The 22140-nt window shown below is 41.1% G+C and overlaps 1 protein-coding gene across 3 annotated transcripts in view; it reads left to right on the top strand.

The window, feature by feature from the left end:
* The window catches only part of sgsm2 (small G protein signaling modulator 2), a 137378-nt gene that overhangs the window by 94560 nt on the left and 20678 nt on the right, over positions 1–22140 (top strand). The window contains exons 4-13 of one of the 3 annotated variants that reach the window (XM_022201022.2): positions 4179–4346; positions 5815–5882; positions 10584–10732; positions 10879–11013; positions 15103–15227; positions 15335–15402; positions 15917–16080; positions 16909–17041; positions 17256–17390; positions 20938–21112. In XM_022201022.2, the coding sequence (XP_022056714.1) occupies positions 4179–4346; positions 5815–5882; positions 10584–10732; positions 10879–11013; positions 15103–15227; positions 15335–15402; positions 15917–16080; positions 16909–17041; positions 17256–17390; positions 20938–21112 (1320 nt within the window). Of the gene's footprint in view, positions 1–4178; positions 4347–5814; positions 5883–10583; positions 10733–10878; positions 11014–15102; positions 15228–15334; positions 15403–15916; positions 16081–16908; positions 17042–17252; positions 17391–20937; positions 21113–22140 lie in introns of all 3 variants that reach the window. The other 2 variants (XM_051958147.1, XM_022201023.2) reach the window with 2 other exon arrangements.

The raw sequence follows: 22140 nt of genomic DNA, 5'->3' as shown, positions 1-22140 counted from the left end.
GATCTGCGACCTTTGTTGAGTTGCTGTTTCAAAACAATAATAAAAAGCAAAGCTTATCAGTTGTTCCTCCGTGTTGTTGGGGGAAAGAAATGCCACGTCCACTCCCTGTCCAATCAGAATCCTTTCCAACGCCCAAACCTGCGGTCCATGTAAACCTTAATTCGGAATTAATATTTCCATGTAAACGCGAAGCACAAAACTTTAATTCTGAATGAGTTAATTCCGAATTAAAATTTCCAAATTAAAAAACTTGTAACCGTGGTCAGTGTGATCTGAAGAACTCCAGCAACGACATTTTTATTTCTGCCTCACCAAAACTGTAAATAAGACAAGTGAACCAGTGACGCTGATGTTATTGAACCTTTTCTACAAATTCTCGACTGCAAAGTGGATGCAGCTGAAGTGAAGCAAGTGAAGAACATTCATTTATTCAGTCAGACCAGGCATCCTCTGGAGTGACTGTACCACACTTGGCAGCCTTAGAGGAAGTGTTCTACTTGCATTTGTAGAACAGATAAAGCCTTAATCAACCAGGCAATCTTCTGTTGACTTAAAGTATTCTCTTGTCTCTTCTCATGGACAGATAATTCACCTTTCTTTACAGAGGGAAGACAGAATAATGAATAGCTTGACAATTTACTGAGAACTTTCATAGATGTTATCATTTACTTGGCAGAAATGTAGTCTTTTGTCCAGATCTATGATCTTGTGTAACATCACCTCCCTGTATGCAAATGTTCCACCTCAACAATTCCACTCATCACTGTTTTGAGGGAACACCAAAGCCACACTTTTTGTTAAGCTCTGCCCAAGGTGACTGTAATTGGTTCGAAAAAAATACAAACAAGCCAAAGCATTTTCCCCTTATGTCACAATGATAATGGTGTAGCCAGACCATAATGATCTACAGAATGGTCTGGCAAAGTGAGAGTAAGGAAGACATGACTGCAAATACAGATATGCGACAAAAATGAAATTAAAAACCACCATGAAGTTTCTTATTAAGGTCTTGGATCACCATGTGCTGCCAGAACAGCTTTAATGCTCCTTGACAGTGATTCTCTGGAGCTCTACAGACAGGATGAAGACAGTGGTGGTGAAGAGATCTGTCTAACTTGTTGGTCAAAACTGTGTTCAGTCGGGTTCAGTTTTGGTCACGGTGAAGGCCATTGGATGTGTTTTGCATCATTTACATGTTGATAACACCATTCAGTGACCCCGTGTGCATTCTGGATGGGAGGATTGTAATCCTGGAAGAGGCCACTTCCATCAGGATGAACGTCATCACACTCAAACCTACGGACAATTCAGCATGTTTTTGGACTGTGAGAGAAAGCCGGAACACCCAGAGAAAACCCACAGGACAGGGAGAACATGAAAACTCCATGCAGAAAGATCCCAGGTCCAGAAGACCTTCTAGCTCTGAGATGACATTGTTAACCACCGAGTCACTGTGCAGCCATACAAGCATACAGTCCCATGAAAAATGTAGAAAAGATTGGCAGACGATTCTGATTGAAGCATAAGCTACATATGAAAAAAGTGTAGTGTCAATGTTTCAAAAGTGAAGCCAGTGCAGTGGTGCCTTACAACTGCTTTTTAGCTAACAATTTTGTTCTTTGCTGATTTGGTACCAAATAACCACAAATACAAACCCAATACCAGTGCCACCCAACCCAAGTACTTTTACCCCATGGCTGCAGAAGAAGAGACTGAATTGATCGATGCTATCAAGCTGCTTAAAATATGTTTCTAGAAAAGGGGCCTTTGAAATGAAAGAATTATGTGCATAAATGTGTGTAAGATGAGATATCAGACCTCAGAAGATACTCGATAGAGTTCACCAGACAAATGACAGACTAATCGTGCTATCAATCAGCTCTGTCAGCAGTGTGGAATAGACACTAGTGTATAGACAGTAAATACAGGCAAGGTAACAGAAAAAGCAGCCAATGCCATTTAACAGTAAATGAACACACTGCAGCACACTGCACAGTTTATTTAGAAACAGAAGATCCCATCTATTTTACATTCTGTCTTATCTCTGACATCATCCTGATTCTCCTCACCATCCTCGAGAGTACTGACACTCCACACACACACACACACACACACACACACACACACACACACACACACTTCCTGAGAGTGGTAGGGGACTGCAAAAATCGTGACTTAGCTTAATACCCATCTCTCACACACACATGCTGGGGGATTGGTAACATCGTGACTGTGGCAGCGAAGCCCCCCTCAGCACAGACACACAAACACGCTGTCATTAGCTTATTGACGTGGGTGTGTGTGAGTGGTTTTGTCTGATTGCTGTAGAAGTGGCAATGATCAAACTGGGATGAAAGTGCACGTTTCTCCACCTGATGTCAGTTATCTGCCTCCTGATTCATGAGATGCTTCGGCCAGCAGACGTCTAGCATAAAATGACACCTTTTGTCTGACATCAGACAGACTTCCCAAAAAACTGCAACAACTCATCAGCTGCTATAAATGATGAGCTGTAATGAACTACAGCCAGTGATAACTCATTATACTGTTAGACGCTGCCTCCTGATGGTCAAAGACAAAATCTCTTTGTGTTTAACTCGCGCTGCTAACATGTTGATATGTATGTACGTATTGACAAAAATGTATTCTGTAGATTCTCTCTTTCAGTTCTGGTTGGTTAATGTTTATCAGGAATGGTGTATTACATGAGGCACGAACAATTAATGAATTTTCATTAAGATGCTAAGATACAGTAAGCAATATGAAAATACACTCTGTGGTTATAGCTTGAAGAAAAATATTTTCTGCATTAATATTCATTTTTATGCAATAATGAGCTCTTGAGTCTAATCATGGCACTTTATGGCAGTAATGTCTGCTGGAGGGATTAGTTTTTTCTTTCTAGAAACTGGGAGACATCCCAAACACAGAAAAAATTGGTCAAATGGACATTATTGAAGATGCTGAGATAGCTTCACTTTTCCTCTCCTATTTCAGTGTAGTTGTAGTCTTCTACCAATTCCACACGTCTCCAGGTTGTAGTTTAATTTTGTATTTTAAGTGTCTTGTTTACAGGACCAAAGTAGGGAAAATCTGACTTTATGCCATGTGGTTTTAAGCCATACAGTACAATGCCGCAGCTAGTTTTATAGCACTTCCAGCAATCGACAAAAAACCCTTGTTGTACAAGTGAAAAACATGTCTATGACTAAGGTTTAAGTTAAACCCTTGATGCCGACTGTCCCAAATTTGCAACGTACCACTTTAGCGTGTCCATTCCCCCAGTGCCGGTTTGTGCATATTCAATACGTACCTTCAAACCTTTTGCACTCACTGGTTTCTGGTAGGATCGGTGGGAGTGGGACCTAATTATTTTAGATGTTATTATTATTACATACCTGTTCTATTTGTAACAGATAGATTAACAATCTCAGCTTATTTTAGCATCAGGTGGAAAACATGTTTTTTATTTGATTCTAAATAAATTCAGGCATCAAGGGGTTAAAGTTGGTGGGCTACGTTATATTGAGCCATGATCTCCATGGACCTGGTTGCATGAAGAGAATCTGACTGAAATCATAAAGCATTAGTAAACACCACGAGCATTTGGAATTTTGCGGATAGTGTCTTGCACGTTTCATTTCTTGGTCGCAATGGAATTTTCTTTTTGTTGCGGTGTGTTTCTGCTAAAAATATGTGAGTGATATGTGAGTCTGTGAGGCTGAACATGTAATCTCATTTTCTGCTGTCCGAATTGTATTGCTAGTTGATTCACTTTTACTGGTAATGCTTTCTACCTGGTGGTCCCAGTAGCAAGAAGAACCAGGTCTGGCATAATTCAGAGCTCTTTAAATGGCTTCAGGGGAGAGACCACCTAGAACGACTGTCATAAAAGTGGATGTAGAAGGGTTGTAGTTCAGTTTGTGGTGCACCTGTTTAACTGGAGTTTCTCAAATCCCTGACCAGTTGATGATACCATGAAAGAGGAATGGTACTTTAAGACTGTGCAAAATGTAGGGCTTACAGTTGCTGAACTGTCACTGATTGAATTTTGCATTTAGGTCAAAAACAGCCAAGGGGCTTAAGAGGTGAAATGCTGGTATCAGTGTCTGCCATAACCTCTCCTCCTCTCTGATAGTAGTCGTTAATAGCAGTGATCTGTGCTTTGTGCCCTGCAGGAGAACCCAGAGCGTGGGCCATGAACCTCTGAGGAGACAGGGCTCCTCCACCACCAACCGCCCCCCTCAGCCCCTCTCTGCCCAGGCCATCAAACACATCTGGGTCCGCACGGCTCTCTTTGAGAAAGTTCTGGATAAAATAGTTCAGTACATCGTGGACAACTCCAGGTGACTTTGCTTTATTCTTTTCTTTCTGCGGCTGCAATGCAATGACTCACTGCTCTCCACACCAGGCTTTGTTGAAGCTGAATGATGAACAGTCCTTTGAATTACCTATTTATATGTTCCATTCTTCTCCTGTGTTCACTCTGGTTGCTTTGTTCTATCCTCTGTTTGGCTAACAACCCCAGTGTGCTTTGTTAAGCTGTCCAAGGTGATTCACTGATCAAAGCATCAGACATGAAGTGCACTGATGGAGTTCACAGACATGACAATGTGGATCACGCATGTTAAATGGAGGAAAGTCCACATTAATCACAAGTTGTGTAGTTTGTTGTTGTATGCTTGTCGTTCCTGGTGTAGACTGGGCGGATATAGTAAACCCACATCATGTTCAGACAGCTGCAGTGTAGGTCATCTAATCTGATGTAAGGCGCCCACAGTAAATGTCAGGGTCTGTGTCAGTCCCTCAGAAGTACAGAGAAAGCATTCAGCAGGAAGAAGTCTGTCACAGGTGGAGATTTCTCAACAAACAGCAGCCTCAGTAGCCCTTTGGCCTGTAGTATGAAGCAAGCTGAACCTAGTGTCATTCTCATTAGATTACCAGCGTCACTGAGGCTAACATGAGAGATTCTGGCCAAATAGTATCATAAAGCTAGTTATCAACCGGCTCAGTTGAAGACGAGTTTTCCTACCCAGCTATCAGCTCCTAATTACTTACCAGTTAAAATCAACATTATCAGAAGCATCTGATTTGATACCACTGGACAAAAGCTGTTCTTTTTTTTTTGGCAGACAAAAATAATTATATTAACAGTTGTGCTCATGACATCTTAGCTCATCAGGGTTTGCCACAGCAGAAAAAAACAAGAGATCTGTTGTGCCAAAAAGTTTAGTTTTTAATTAAAAACAACTGTTCTATTAATTATCAGCTTATTTAGTCTACAGTGGTTTTATGATCACAGAAGTGTGTCGTCATCTAGAGCTGTAGTAACAGTATAGAGTCAAGCATCCACACTGTCAAGGAGTCCTACAAAGAGTAAAAGAAACCAATCATTTTAGAACTATAACAGTCATTATTTAGCCTGATAATGGGTTGAAAGTTTCACTTTTAACATGGAGTACAGCCGTTCTGCATGGATTGCCATTGTGATTTACCATGGTCAAAATAGAGCCAGCAAAAGGTTTTAGCCTGACCCTTAGTCTCATTTTAGAATAGAATAGAATAGAATAGAATAGAATAGAATAGAATAGAATAGAATAGAATAGAATAGAATATGCTTTATTGTTACCAGGTGTACACATCTGTCATCATTAAATACATTTTTGCCTGTTCTTTGAATGTTGAAAAGCTTTGGAAATGAAACGTGTGGATGAGGTGATACTTTTCTTCAGCCTATGGCACATAGTCTCAGAGTCCTCCTCATTACAAGCATTTGGTAATGTTTTCCTCTCTTCTCTGTGCTTATCACTGCAGTAAATACTATGAGAGGGAAGCTCTGATGCATGACTCAGTCTTCGGGCCCATCTTGGCAGCTCTGCTAGGTGAGTACATTACACTGAGCTTCAACTTTACATTTTTCCTAAATCATCCAAGGGTGGTTTAACTTGCAAGGCAATTGGATTCTCGCAAGATCTTGATTACACAATAATTTGTCTTGCCAGCCTTCAAGCTATGCATTTGTGGTCGATCTATAGTTGGACGGACTAAAGGGCATCCTATGAGGAGCTGGGGCAGATATGGGCGTATTTTACCTGAGAGTTATGACAGACAGTACCTGACAAATGGTCCATCCAGTCACCTGCCAAGAATTTCTTTGCTCTTTCCCACGCTTACAGAAAAATACGATGAACTTCACACGTTTTTCGTAGAGGAGATGTCGAGGAGATGTGGAAAACAGTAGTAGTAATGCGCAGTCTTCAGGTGCAACAGCTCAAAGCTAGGAGGGAAATCTGACTGAAGGAGGGGTGAAGTTTGCATTCGCTTGTGTGAAACCCATATACATATCTATGTTGAACCTAATGAATTACATGTGAAACTCATGTATACCCATAGCCTAGCCATGCTAGACCCATGTTTCTGAAGGCACATGGGTCTAGGAACGCTCGACAGGGAGGGAGGCGGGCTAAAAGGTTGTCTATCAAATTACTCTGCAGCAATTGGGTAGGTATACAACCAATCAGCGCAACGAATAGGCTCCTAGAGCGCCGGAAATCAGAGGATGCGGTAGTTCGGTGAAGCCTTATTTATACAGTCAATGGGTAAAGCTCAAGTATATTACAGACATGTTAACAGAAAGATTATTCAGAGTCGGTGCTAATGGAGTTCAACGACTGTTGTCGTTTTTGTTGTCGACCCTGGCAGAGAATTAAATTCGTTGCCATGGGTTGTCTAGCGCGGCTAGGCTAGTTGTTTCCTGTTGTTTCTGTCAGAATCGTCGCACCTCTGTCGTTACATAGTTACGCCCGCCTTCTGACTCTACACTTCATGGTGATTCGTCCGGCCAGTTTTAGGAGAATCCAGCCTCGAGCCTTATGGAGGGTAGCTAGACCCACCCTGGCAGAGAATTAAATTCGTTGCCGTGGGTTGTCTAGTGCGGCTAGGCTAGTATACCCATGCAAAACTCATACATTTCCATGTGAAGCACATGGCATTACAATACAAATTACAGGTAAGGCACAGAGTCCAGTAAATCTTGCATTGACTCACCCATGTTGTCACACATTAAATTTCACATGTGCAGAAACACTTGTGATTTCATGTGACCACCTGTTCAACGGTTTTAAAGGACGACTTTTGTGTGACAACCATCTAGTGCGTTAATTGACTCTATATAAATGATAGACGCAGCCATGATATCTTTACCTATTGGTTTTTGGACTGTTGCTGGGACACTTTGAGTCTGCCATTTGGTTGTTACCATGTTGGTCTTTTGAAAACTTGTGAGTGAACAGTGATTTATATTTTTTTAAATTTTATTCTAAATCAAAATGTATAATATGCTGTGTGTCAATAAATTTATTAGGAAACTGTTCACAGACGTAAAAAATTAAGTGAATAGTAGGGTTCATTTTCTCGTAGACTTCTATCCAATCTGCCTGCTTTTTGCAAGTAGGCTGCTGATTGTTAGAAAGAATGCATGTAAAAGGTACTTCTGTGTTGGTTTAATTTTTAAAATCTAGAGATCACATCCACTTTTTTCTGTACAATTTGTGAGTGTGTAAGGTTAGAGCACAGCAACGAAGTACAAAAACACATCATCTAGGCAAAAGTACTTGTATTTATTTAAAATCTGTAGAAGTTAAATACAGGCAATCATGAAAATGAGCACAAAGTCATGTATTGTTTGTCTGTTCTCCATCTGCTATCCCCACCCCAACCACTCATCCCCACTCTTACCCCACCAGTAGAGGCAGATGGCTGCCTTCCCTGAGCCTGGTTCTGTCAGAGTTTTTTTTTTTTTTTTTAGTTCCTTCCCAGTGTCACAGACTGCTTACTCATAGGTAATCCAAAGGTAACTTTGGATTGTTGGGTTGTTTAAAATTTGTCAGATCTTCACCTTACTACGTTAAGTGCTCTGAAATGACATATGAATGACATGTGAATTGCCGTCATACAAGTAAATGAAACTGAAAACTGAATTGAAGTCAACCACTTATACAGCTGCTTTGAAGCACCTACACCTTGAAGCCTCCTCTACTGACAGCATGGCAGCAAGAGGTTTAATAATCAGAGGAACAGAAACACACAGGCAGTCAGACAGAACAGGACACAACCAGATGAACCAGTGAAGACTACTTGAACAGTGAGACAAGCTGGCAGAGGGAGAGAAGCCTTTATATCCACACTGATTAAAGAGGTAGCGAGGTGCAGCTAATGAGGACTGATGATGGAAGCAGCAACAGGTGAGCAGAGGAGTACAACACAGTGAGGACAGCTGGAACAGAGACACACTATCTGTGTCCAAACCAAACACAACCTTAGTTGTACACTAATGCTGAAAGACTTTGTCTTTTGTTTTGTTTTGTTTCTGGTGCAGCCTGAGATTTTGAAGCCCTACTATTCCTATTTCAGATCTGAAAGTACTGTATGACTGTACAACGTCCTTTGTCACTGCTTATTTCTAGCCATCCTGTTGTGGTTTCATTGTAAGAACGATGTGTAAAAATGGGCAAAAACCAACGATAAATTGTTTGATTTTTTTTTGTTTCACTCAAGCCAGTAAAGTGCGAAGAAAAGAAATAACAAAATCTCTTTAAATCCAAGCTGATTGAAATTGCTTGTTATTCTTCACAGAGCATAGAGGAGACAAGTATGGAAACTATTAAAAAATTTAAAGAGTTAAATATTTATAGCATGTGAAGCTTTGGACATGTTGATTCCAGGTGGTAAAATAGATGTAAGAATGTAAAAGATGTAAGAATGCCTGCTGCTTCCGGCCCAGCACGGCTCGAAATCTCTAGCCAGACTCTTATCCTCTGTTGTTCCCAAATGGTGGAACAAACTACCAAACTCTGTGCGTTCTGCCGAGTCCCTTTCTACTTTTAAGAGACAATTGAAGACTCAGTTGTTCAGAGAACACCTAGGCACTTAATCTGACTCCACCTTCGGGGTAGAATAAGTGAGGTGGTCTAAAACCCAGCACTTATTTAGGGGTGACAAAGTTGAAAAAACAAACAAAAAAAGTGTGTGTGTGTGGGGGGGGAGGCAAGTCTTCTGCAACTTGATGGCAACACCTTTGACGAATCGCACTTGAAGCACTTTTGCACTTACTACAGGTTTTTCCTTATGTCTGAATTCTTGCTTGTGTTGTACGTCGCTTTGGACAAAAGCGTCTGCTAAATGAAACTGTAGAATTGTAGAATTGTAAAAAAAGACATTCAACAACCAAAATCTAACATAAAACAACCAAAATGTATTGCAAAATGACCACAAAAAACAAGGAACAACCAATATGTAAAGCAAAAGGATGGCAAAAAGAAATTAAACTGATTATGACAACAAAAAATGTTTCAGAAGTGCATCTTTAAGCTCTACAGTCAACATATTATTGTTCTGTCATTGGTTTAAGAGCTGAAAATACAGAATGTTTTCTATACTAATATACAGACTCCTATGACAACTACTAAGAAGTCAAAGGGAGCAGAGATCACCATCTTTGAGTTCTAACACCATGAAATGATCTGGTGTTATATGTTAAAGTTATTTAAACCATTGATGTATAGCAGTATGTAAATACATGCCTGACATATTTATCTGCATTCCTATGAATACCTAGAGAACACCAGTTTTATTTAAACTGGAATGCGATGCAATGCAGTTTGATGAGCTGGGAGATACTCTCTGCATTTTTGTATTGTCACCAAATCTAAAGATCTAAACCAACAATAAATGTGACCTACCAACAAGAATCCTGTTTGAATCCAATGCCTGGTCGATTGTATTCCCGCCAGAATTATTATTTTTTTAATAAAACACATCAGTGAGAAAAACTGCTGCTCTGGGTTACATATTACATTATTACCATGTTGACGCACACTTTACGCTTATTTTACCATAAATATTCAGTACAAGACAAAATATAGAATGATCTGCTGCTAAAGATCTTCTACAACGACAGCATTAATACTCCCTTTTTCACTGCAATTTGCTGAGAAATACAGTGGCCAATTGTTGAAGTAAATTGCTGAGCCACTGAGTATTTTTAAGCAGAGACTGTGTATTTGTGAGTTTATGTCTTCAGTAGGAAGTTACTGATTTTCAGTCTGATAATAAAACAAAGACAGCATTGACAGATGGACCATCACGTCATAGGTTTTATACAATTATGTGACCTTAATAAAAAAAAGCAGCAAAAAGCAAACAAAACAAATAAATAAATACATAAAAAATTAAGAATCTTGACTGAGAATGCCTTTTGGACACCAGAAGTAGCAAAAACACCACTGGATTCCTACGTTCCAACATGAAATGTCTTTTACTGTGAATCTCTGTTCAACTCATTATTATTTGTCTGTTAGTTAAATTAGTTTGACAAATACTTGATATGGATAATGATTAGGTACCATATAAAGCTAATTTCAAGTCTCGTACAAAGGTGGAAAAACTAAGATTTTCTGTACAATTTGAATTAAGTTCAGTAAAAATTCATTTGTGGTATGTCATTAAGTTTCAATCAGAGGAATTACCAACATCAACTGACTTCACGGGTTAATGGGTTTGTACGGTGTTTGCTGTGTTGTCAGTGGGGCCCTGTGCTCTGGAGTACACCAAGCTGAAGACGTCAGATCATTTCTGGACAGACCCTTCAGCCAACGAGCTGGTTCAGCGCCACCGTATCCACGGGGCCCACCGGGGCCAAGATGTCTCCGCCGGACGCCGGCCTGCTCTGGGGGTGAGTGCACAGTTAGGTCAGCTGCTTCAATCCTCAGGAGGTGTCGGTGTATAGAGACAGGGAGAGTCACCAAGCATGTGTGGGATGGATGTTTGCGTAGGTCGTTGCTTGTGTAAGCTGGCTGTGAAAAAGCTTTTCTTTTCTAGATTCGCAAGAGGCAGTCCAGTGGCAGCATGTCAGAGGACAGGTTTGCTGCGTCAGCGAGGGAGTATGTGGAGTCTCTTCATCAAAACTCCAGAACACACCTTCTCTACGGCAAAAACAACGTCCTCGTGCAACCGGTATGGTGCAGCTTATCACTTCCTGCCTAGCTATTATATACAGTCAAATTTCTGTCTGACCATCTAAATGGTAGTATTTATATAGTGCTTTTATCCAAAGCACTTTACATGATACATCACAGTCACACACTGATGGTGGAAGCTGCCATGCAAGGCGCTAACCACGACCCACCAGGAGCAATTAGGGGTTCGGTGTCTTGCTCAGAGACACCTCAACATGAGCTTGACGGACCAAGGATCGAACTGGCAACCTTCCAGTTACAAGACGGCCACTCTACCCACTGAGCCATGCCGCCCCATGTCTACTGTCATGGTTTTAAGTTAGAACTCCAACATAATCCTATAGACACACTTACCTGGAATATTTGAGCTAAGTTACAGAAAAAAACATGTAGCTTATAGGGCTGGACCCAAATATCCCGAATATCCGAATGTTTGTTCGCTACAGCAGTATGCAGATATTAATTTTGGTATCCGAATAGTCGCTCTGGGTGGCTGCCGACTCTGACGTCACACTTCACTTCATTGCATAAACACAAGACAAGATGCCGAAGACCTCTGCTGTTTGGGAATTCTTCAGTTTAACTGAAGACAAAACGAAGGCAGTGTGCAAAATTTGCGTCCAGGAGACCAGAAACCACTATTCGGGCCAGCCCTGGTAGCTTGATCGTGATCTGGGTCCCTTAATATTAGCATATACCACTGCACATACGGGGTCAAAAATTTCTCCCTGGGAGGTTAAACAAGTACCTGACATTAATTGTGGTAATATGCAGTGGGCTGTCCATCACCTGGCAGGTTACCTTTCAGTCAGCACTCAGTCTGCAAGCTTTAGAAATGTTTAGACAGGGAGGTCTTTATATTGTAAAAAGTAACTGAGAAACCTGTATATTGCACCACTCATCGTGAGGACTGTTATGTAATGCAGGGAGGTAGCAGAGAACAAGCATTTCATTGCACTTTTATATACTTCTTCCGTAGCACACGACACAACCAAATAACATAAAGTACAATTTTTCTTGAATAGCATGTTTTTCAATGCTTTAATCAATCCACCATTCATAACAGTTAATCAGGGGCTTATAAACTGAAAAGTCTGAATCACACAAACATGATTTGATTGTAATAATGGATTTACACTTACGATGACATATAGAGAAGTTTCAAGACTGGCTTTAAAGCAATTCAGTTCACTATTTTCAGAGTTTTGACACATTCACAACTCAAACACTACATGTGATGGTGTTCACCTAATTCATGTGGCATTTCTGTTGTTGAGCCGGTCTGTTATATCAGCCTCATATAGCCTGTACTAAAACATCAGATAGCCTGTATAGCCTGTATGCAGTGTGTGCAAGTTGTTAAATTGAAAGTAACTGAGTGAGGCACCATATTGTTGGTGCAGCTACAGTAGGCTCCTCTATCTCCTGGTACTTCAGCTTGACTTTATATAAATTCTTTGGATTAACTTTGTTTAAATTGAAACTTTATTCAGACATTACAGGTCTTGACTTTGCACTGTGGAGGCCGTAAAGCTGTTGATGCTCTAGAGTACGAGGAGAAATCCAACTTTGAAGCCCACATACATGCAGAACACGTGGACAGCACTTTGCACCCACTCAGCTGGTGTGCAGATAAATTGTAAATGAGGGTTATTTTCATCCGTTATTGTGCTGCACGCACACACAGGCACACAGTATTTTGTGTGTGTGATCTTTGAAATGAAAGCTGTCTTTCTCCTGCCTGTAATGTGCTCTGTGCTGCCTAGTGGTTCCAGCATGTTTGGCCTTGGGAATGCATAATGAGTACATATTTGCCTCCCACAATGTCTTTGATGGAACCATGCTAACAAACACGTCTAAGTGCACACGCAGATGAATAGAGCACTCACTGCACGCCACGTGTAAATGGTACTGTACATAATTTGCCTCTCTTTTTCTTATATCGCAGCATGCTTTATGCCGATATGCACACAGAGCAGTCTGATGGGATCAGAAAAGCTATTTTCTAGTTATTAGAGTTATCTGTTTGAGTTGCCATGGAGACACCACTATAATTTCTATCTGATTGAACATTCTGAATGAGCATGATGTCTGGACTGTTAAGTTCTCATAAATTTTTAACTAAGGATATATTTTTCAAAGTTAAATTTTAAATGTTGTTTATTTACACACATCTGAAATGTTAAGAAGAAATACTTCAAGAAATTCGATTCAATAATTCAAGTTTGGGGTAAATTTGCCCGTTTGCTGTCTTTATGACAGTTAGATGAAGGGACAGTCTCAGTTGTCATTTTGTATTAAGAACAGACCAGGAGTTGAGACACGAGGAGCCCATCCTAGAGTAATGACTGACGGCAGGGGAGACAGTTTGTCAAGAATGAGGTTCATCACACTGTGTAATGCTGCCTACATCCAAAAACTGACATCCTTGCATTTCTGTTATAATACGGATCAAATCAGAGGCTTTTAAAAATGTAAGGCAACCTCCCCGCTGTACAAAGATATCATATGAGGTTTATTGTGCAGTTTGAATCAGAAGTTATCCTTATTTTGAAGCCACAAACTGAGCACATAGACATGATACACATATGTTGAGATTGAGAAACGTCTCCATGTCCATTAGTCCAGTGGTTCCCAACCTGTTTGGCTTGGAGCCCCCTTATAAGCTACACCCCAGCCCCAGCGGTTGGGGCCTTTTAATGGGTTATGGAGGGCTTTGAGGTCCAGCAGTAGAATCTTTTGTCATCTGGCCAGTGGATGATCCTAGCAGCAGGGTTTTATATAATTTGAAGCTGATGGGGAAGTTTATTGGTCAACAGAGAATTTTGTAGCAGTAATAAATGTAAGCAGTGACCAAGTAGTGAAAAAGAAGTGTTGCAATGGTGAAAATAGGTACTACATGAGAAGTTATTGATTGTGGGAACTAAAGGAAAGTGTACTATCAGGTTTGACATGAAGACTTTTCATTTGGGGGAATGTGGGCTTGACTGTCATCCATGAATATAGTGAATAGTTGGGTTTTGAGCAGTGTGGTCTTTAAACCCCACTTTTTTCCACTGAGTCTGAGAAAGTTGCTTGACATCCAAATGTTGAAGGCTTAAAGACAGCTGTTGAGGGCTGAGGGAGAAAGGAGGTGTAAGTGTGGGTGTCACTGGCATTGCAATGAAAGTGTATTCTTCCATAGTGATGGAAAATCTTTTCAAGGTGGAGATGTATAGTAAAGAAAAATGGTCCCAGCGCTGATCCCTGAGGAGCTTCTTATTGTCTCTAATCAGTCAGGTAAGATGTGAACCAGAGAAATGTCAGGCAGACATTAAATAACAATGAATGAAGATGGTGTCAACGGCTGCACTCAGGTATAGGACGATGAAGATGGTTAGAGGGTCAGTGTCTGCTGTAAGAAGGAGACCATGAGGGATTTGAGAAGAGCTGTTTCTACACTGTGTCTGGAAGGGAAAAAAGACTGAATGTGCTCAAAGAGGTTATTACTGTGCAGGTTGGTACCTCCTGTTCCAGTATTTTCAGATAAATGGAAGGTTGGAAATAGGTTGGTAGTTATTTAGACCACTGGAATCTGAAGCTGTTTTGACAGAAGTCATTTTCAGGGATGGTTTTTAGATTTTGATCAGTTTCCGCACAGACTATCCAGTGGAATGGGTGAACTGTACTGGGTTAAATTTGTCTCAAGTAGCAGACTAGAGATACTGACAGACTCCGTGACAGTAATATGTTTACTGTTTATATCCCACAAAGCATTAGGGGATGACTGAAAATCTCTTTTGGACAACAAAAGTAACAGAAGCACCTCTAGATACTGAGGTTCCAAGCATGAAACTTCTTTTACCGTCAAACTGTAGTAAAGTTGTTGTTATTTGCTCAGTCTATTAGTTTGATTAGTCCCTCAAACAGAAGTAAGACAAGAAATATTATGAGTGAAATAATCCATTTTATCTCACACACTTGGATAATTAAAGTAGTTTCATTGACAGTGCAGCCTGAATTTTTGTCTCTCTGTCTTCAGCTCCAAACTTTAAACCTTTCATCTCACATTGTGTCCCTCCCTCTTTCTCCTTTTTCCCCTCGGTAGAAGAAGGACATGGAGGTGTTGCGGGGTTACTTGTCGCTTCACCAGGCTGGGGATAACCTCACCCTGAAGTGGACGCCCAATCAGCTCATCAACGGCACGCTGGGAGACTGTGACCTAGAGAAGAGGTAGCCGAAATATGAATTATAGAACTGCTCCTTGTGAAAGAACATTTTTCTTTATTTTACACATTGTCGTATTTTACCAATCCAAAACACACTGCCCTCTTTTTTAGTATCTATTGGGACTATGCACTGACTGTTCCTCTGCGCCAGATAGTCTGCATTCACTGTCACCAGCGCCGTGAGTACACTGCTGCTTGCTGTTGCAGTCATCCCCACTCACACTGTCATGTTGCACGGCATCACTCACCTCATATTAAGAGCATGTCATGAGGGGATGGTTTCATAAGCTCTTGTCAGATCAAGCTATTGATCGCTTGTCTTGATTAAGCGTAAATTTGTTGTTGCAGGTTTGATCTCAGTGCCTTTCATTTATCTCAGTGACCGCCTCTTGACCTCATATTATCTGCCTCCTCCTCTTCCTACGTGTGTGTGTGTGTGTGTGTGTGTGTGTGTGTGTGTGTGTGTGTGTGTGTGTGTGTGTGTGTGTGTGTGTGTGTGTGTGTGTGTGTGTGTCTGCACAAATCCACACTGTTTTCACATGATGTATGTTACAATTTTATATCTGACATAAGAAAAATAAAAACACATTAAGTCAAATCAAATAGCTGTATTACACCATCTATCTGTCTTGTTTTTATCTGTCTTTTCCCCTCTCATTCTTGGGTGATGTGTTTTTTTTCGCTATCGTACAGCTGATTGTGGGGGGACGCTGGTTCTGGTCAGTCAGGATGGGATCCAGCGGCCGCCCCTGCACTTCCCCCCTGGTGGTCACCTCCTGGCCTTTCTCTCCTGTCTGGAAACAGGCCTACTACCACGGGGTCAACTGGAACCCCCCCTCTGGTCCCAGAAAGGCAAGGTATTAACAAACAGGAGTTAAACTGGCTGGGGTGGTCTGGTGCTCAGTTCTGGGGCGTTCACCCTTCAGTCATTTTCAACATCCCAGTTAATTCAAACAATGACTAAAATGCATTTTTAATACTGCCACCTCTGGGATGCAAAAGTTAAATGTTATACTTTGTGACCCTAACAAGAAGTCTAACGTTTGCCAAGCCTGTTGTTTAATATCTTTATTTTCCTGCTGAATCTGGCTGGTTTTGGCAGATTTATTTCACAATGATGACAGCAATGGAAGCATGTGTGAAGTGAAAATGTGAACCATGCAGTAACGATGAAGTAGAGCCATTACAGAGTCATATGTTAGAATTATGGACAGATTGGTCAGATTTAAGTTAATTTACTGTTTAAAATGTACACTAAATTTTTTATTACTTACATCTAGATCCAAAATTATCACTGAGACTAAAAGTTCTGACTTCATGTTCAGTTTTTGTTGAAGCTGACGTGTTGACTTAACTTTATGTACTTTGTGCTACTATTGAACGATGGTGCAGTTAAGAAGTGTTTTTAATGCCAATCATACTATTATTAATTTGAATAAAACTGACAAAAAATTTGAAACACTTTTCAGCTGTGCGATTGTTTTAGACTGCAATTTTTTTTGACAAAATGTACTTAGCAAACCTGCAACTGAATACATGTAACTGCAGAGTTGACAGCTTAAATTCAGATAGTCACAGTATACAGCCATTTCAATGCTTGGTTTATTTCTTATTAATATCATTTTAGCCTTTTTTTTAAGCTTGGTGTGTTTTTGTATTTGGATGCATTTGTCTGTGTCCTGCAGGGAAAAGTGTTCCCTAAACTGAGGAAGAGGAGCAGTACAGCCAGGCTTATTGACCAGGACAGGAGTGATGAGGAGCAAACAGCTGCTGACTACGTGTTTCGCATCGTCTACCCTGGATACCGATATGATGCCAGTAAGTAATACTACCACACTGCTGCACACAGTCATACAAAGTATCCACAAGGCAGAAGTGCCTGATCATGACAAAAATGAACCTCCTTTCTATGGCTAACAGTGATCTGTGTGTTTTTGCAGTACGGCGCCGTGTTTTCCACAGTACTGTTCCCCAGACCTGTAGGGTAGCACTTTTCTAACTGTGTTCTCTGTTGTCCCACTGGTGCAAGCAGTCACTATAAACTACCACCACACCACGGGCAGCCGCGCTCCGTCGCTGGACGATGACGAGGAAGAGGAAGATAGACTCCATGCTATGATCTCAATGATCTGCTCGCGGAACCTCACAGACCCTAATGTCATGAAAGGTTTTTATCACCTTAACACACCCACCCAATCCCACCCCACCCCAATCCACCCCGCACCCCTGAGACCTCACCCCGGCTTCAGACGTTGTTCCTCGCCTCCCTCCCACCCCATCTTGTCCTCTCAGGCCCTCTCCTCCTCCACCTTCCTGACCCCACCTACCCCAGCTTCGTCTTCCTATGTGTGTTCTGCCCGAGGCTGAGCCCAACAGTGTAGAGTAGTCTGGGGTTGGCCGTGTTAACAGGGACATGGTGAAGTTCAGGGTGATCAACACTAAGCTGAAAAGCAAAGCTGTAGTAGCAGTAAAACAACCATTATTGAATTATTAGCATCCTATCCGAGACACTGGTAGGTCTTTAAGGTACTTGAGGTATATATTATCCAGTTGGCTGGGACGGTTGTCAGCCGCTTGTATCTTCCTGTACTGAATTTGAAAGACATCCTGCATGGGATAAATTGTCTCTATTGTAGCGTTAATAATTGTTCACTAATCATTATATTACTTATAGTTGAACTATAGGATTATGTGAAATAAAAGGTCTTACTTGTAGTGACCACCTCACAAAGAAATTAAAGAGAATCAGAAATGACCACTTAGAACTTTTAAGACTCTCAACACCAAACTGCAGACAGACTAAGTTAGCAGCTAGCTGTTGACATGTAGGGTGCTGAAAAAATATATATTTGTGTTGGGAGCTGGTGGGAACCAAATCATAATCATAATATAATTCAGAGTGAACATTACACTTCTATTGATTAGATGGACAGAAACATCACAGCAAATGAATGCTGACGTTTCTCTTTGTCTGCTATATTAGGTCACTGTTTGCAGCATGTTTGCCAAAAATGTGTCAGAACATAAAGGATCCTGACTTTCTATGAGCCAACTGGCCAATCAAATCAGTGAACATACCTTTGACTGTTTTAAACTTGTGTATGGCAATTGATTTGTTAATGCCATTAGTGTTACAAAATGCCATGAAGTAAACATTTATAAACAAGAGAAGCACTCAGAGAGCTCAGTACTCCGCCAAGGCTGCTCAGTTGTTGTATGATTTCTGATAGATAAAATGTTTAAAAAAAATCATGGTCCCCAGCGGTAGATCTGTAGTAGGATCACAATCATGTGATCATCAGCAGGCAGCTGATGTAGCGTTCACTTGTTGTCATGGTTACAGTGACGCCGTGCCGCTATCTCAATGATACAGAAATCTTTACAAAATCCATGGATCCAGACTATAAGCTGCATCACTGCCAAAATCTAATCACTTGGTCCTTGTGTTATTTCTGATCTGCTCTGAAAGTTTCATCCAAAACTGTTAGTCTGTTTTGAGTAATGTTACAGACAGACAGACACACAGACACCGCTTATCACACAACTCCACTGTGTTCCTAGGCAGAGTAGCAACATGCAGAATTCTTGCTTTTCCTGGGTAACAATGTGGCCTTGTATTTGTGTTGTTTTATGTCAGAGCTAAAGCCAGCTTTGAAGTTCACGTTTCCCTCCAAAACCTGATCCGTTGCAGAGCATCTATTTTAAGGTGTAAAATATTCTGCAGTATTATGTAGGATCTTCATCACACAACATTTTGAAGCCGCGGTTACAAACATTTGCAGTCACCAGATTTAAGAATTATTTGTAGAGCGAGGTGGCAGTCTCAGCTGTTTCCAACCACAGCACTAGCTTAACAGTACAATACATTTTCAGCTTTTCTACTGGCCGAGCACGATTTCTTGCTCCCCTCTGCTGTCACGTGAATGGCAGCTGGAAGTTTAGTGTCCCTAGAAATTGTAATCTGCAACAATAACGTCCTGTCTTTAGAAAATGGTGGCTTTGTCACAGACATCCAGTTAATGCACAGCAGCCACTGACACACTCCCCCTACAGTCCTCCTGCCTAATTTCACTCTCTCTATGTCTCTTCTCTTTCCTTTCACCACTCAGTAGCCCAATTTACTCCACTTGCTTGGCAGCAATCCTTATGCAGTCCTGTGAACACACTGCAAGCACACACTGTCAGATGAACTGACTTGCTGCATAGAGCGCTGCCAAACAGTCGCTGCACACGTCTGTCGCCTGGTTTCATGTCAGATTTAAACTTTCCCAGGTCTCCTCGTCTAGGTCAAGGCCTTTCTGGCTGCTTTGCATTCTGGGACTTGCAGTGCTGACTGCCTTAGCATTATGAGAAGGCTAAGCTCTTGAAGCATGTCTCAGCACTGTTGGGTTTACATTGCCGTGGCCAAAAATTGCTTTAATGATTTGCTTAGTTTTTTTTTTTTTGCACTCCTTTTATTTGACTTAACTCTGTTTCCTTTTTTTGTCCTTTCATTTCTCACTTGCAACATGCCTGACAGTTTTTGCATGGGGAATATGCACCCGTTTCATTGTTTTTTTAAAGAACGACTGTGTGTTTCTGCGTATTTGTGATGAGAAATTCTTTCTCGCAGTCTCCTCTGTTCGTTTTTGATTTCTCTCTCTCTCTCTCTCTCCCTCCTCTGGCTTCCTCAGTTGTTTCTCCTGTGTTTGTGCAGTCGTTTGCTGCGATGCTGTTCACTGTAATTCTTCACTAACCCCGCCACCCCACCCTCCCCTCACCCCTCCTCCACCCCTCTCATTACGGTCCTGTGGGGTTCCGCAGTAGTAGAGACGTGGAGTCCTTGTGTGGTGGGGTTGCATTACTGAGCCCAAAAACAGCTGTTGATCACATCTAGTCCTAAAGTAAAGAGGGGGAGGCCAAATGCTGGTCTCACTACAGCAATTTTTCTGTTTGCTTTTTTATTTTACTTTTATTTGTTTTGAATTTTTGTTTTGTTTTTTTGGGGTTATTGAACAACCAAAGTGCAGCTTCATATTTATGACAGGTCATCAGCTCCAACCTGAAGAATTAAGGTGAAGAGCATTTATTGAATGTTGACGTTTTTCTGATTTTTTTTTCCCTCCCCTTTGTGTACCCTTTAACTGGTGTCCATTTGTTTTGGTTGTTTCTGAGATCATTTCTTTTGGTGTCTCTTGTCTTGTTCTGGCTTTATGCATCCTGCTTGGCCTGAGCTTGAGCCTCCTGTCAGTTCCTTCACTGCCTCTCTCCTTCTTCTTCTTCTCCTACTTCCTCCTGTTTGTCTGGAGTGTCCTCCTGAGCTCTGCTGTCTCCTCTGCCTCCTCTCTGAATTAACTGAACCAGCATGGCATCCTTGCATCCTCTCTTGCCTGTCTCTCCCACAGCACCGTACCTGCTTCCTAAACCGTCCCCTGCCACTTTTGCTTTCCTCTCTACGCCTGTTTTTCCAGCTCTCACATGTAACATGAGTGTAAAGCTTTCATCCATCTACTCTTAATGTCATGAATAACAATCAAAGATACATGATGGGATGTATTTATGGTTGAGCTGAGGGACCTATGTCATAATATGTAAGGCATCAAACATAGCCAGAGTGAAGCAGATTTAAAGTCTTTGTAAAATGAGGATGGAGTGCATGAAAACAGCAGCATCCATTTTGTCTCAGAGCACTGAGACCTCTCTCTTTCTTCTCACTTTCATTCTCTCTGGTTTAGACCACGGGGAGATGATGGAGATGCAGGGTTTCGGAGGCAGCCCGTCGTCGTGGCAACAGGCCGAAGTAACCACTCATGAGTCTCTGTGCCAGTCCTGCTCCATGGCCGGTAGCAACGTGTCATTCGACTACCCAGCTGGCTGTACCTGCATACATGACCCATCCGATATTCACACGTATGCACTGAAACCACAGCTTCCAACCTTCCTGTGCTTGTTAAAGTTTGCTGCAGTGTGTCTTGTTATATCAACAGCAAAGTAGCGGGGTTTGTCATATGAGAAACGTGAGACGAAAGCTCAAAAACTGGGTCATAGACATGACTGAGAACTCACAAAATACAAAAGAAATACCTGAATTTAGAAGAGAGACAGAATTTGTCCAGCTTCTCTCACAAAGCAAGAATAACAGCTCATTTTAACATGACAGCGAATGCCAAGCTTTTTTTAATATATTGCTGTAGTTGGTTTCCAAACCATGTAAGAATGTCTTGCATCCCTCAGACAAACGGCTTTGTAGAAATGTAAAAAGAGAAGACCTGGACCTCAGTGTTTATTAACCAAGGAACCTCTTCAGATTCCAACTCCACACCTCAAGTCCCTATTTCTGACCCTAGTTGTGTATCAGACACGTCACATTACTGAAACACTGGCCAGTCTAGCTTGGAAATGCAAGCACTGTGCATGTCTGAAAATGAATAAACACATAAGCAGCTAATTATTTAGATTCAGATTCCTTTATGACATTGCAAAATACAACGAAATTCGAACACTAGTACAACGGATCTTGTAAAACAAAAAAATATATATGTATATGTATATATATATATATATATATATATATATATACACACACACACACACACAGAATACATGTATACATTTTGTACACATAAAATCATTTGGGTAAAATTCCCTGAGTGAAATTCCACTTTGAAAACAGAAGATTAACAGATGATGATCATATAAATGAATGATTACCTTGAGGCTTACAATTGAGTTTCTTTACAGAGGACTATAACCAAATATAACCATTTTTCACTTCACGGTCAACGCTGTAATTCAGAAGCTGAGGCACTTCTTAGAAGAAACCAATGATGGTGAATATTATATCAACTCCACACACTAGCATCGCTGTTAGCCAAATGAACATGTTGTCATATTTCCATCACATAGAACTGTCTGGTTGGATTTGGTGATGCAGTGGA

This window comes from Acanthochromis polyacanthus, chromosome 13 (genome assembly GCF_021347895.1).
Source record: "Acanthochromis polyacanthus isolate Apoly-LR-REF ecotype Palm Island chromosome 13, KAUST_Apoly_ChrSc, whole genome shotgun sequence".
NCBI classification, from domain to species: Eukaryota; Metazoa; Chordata; class Actinopteri; family Pomacentridae; genus Acanthochromis; species Acanthochromis polyacanthus.
The sequence above is the reverse complement of the archived record's forward strand: the minus strand, read 5'-3'. Positions and strand labels throughout refer to the sequence as shown.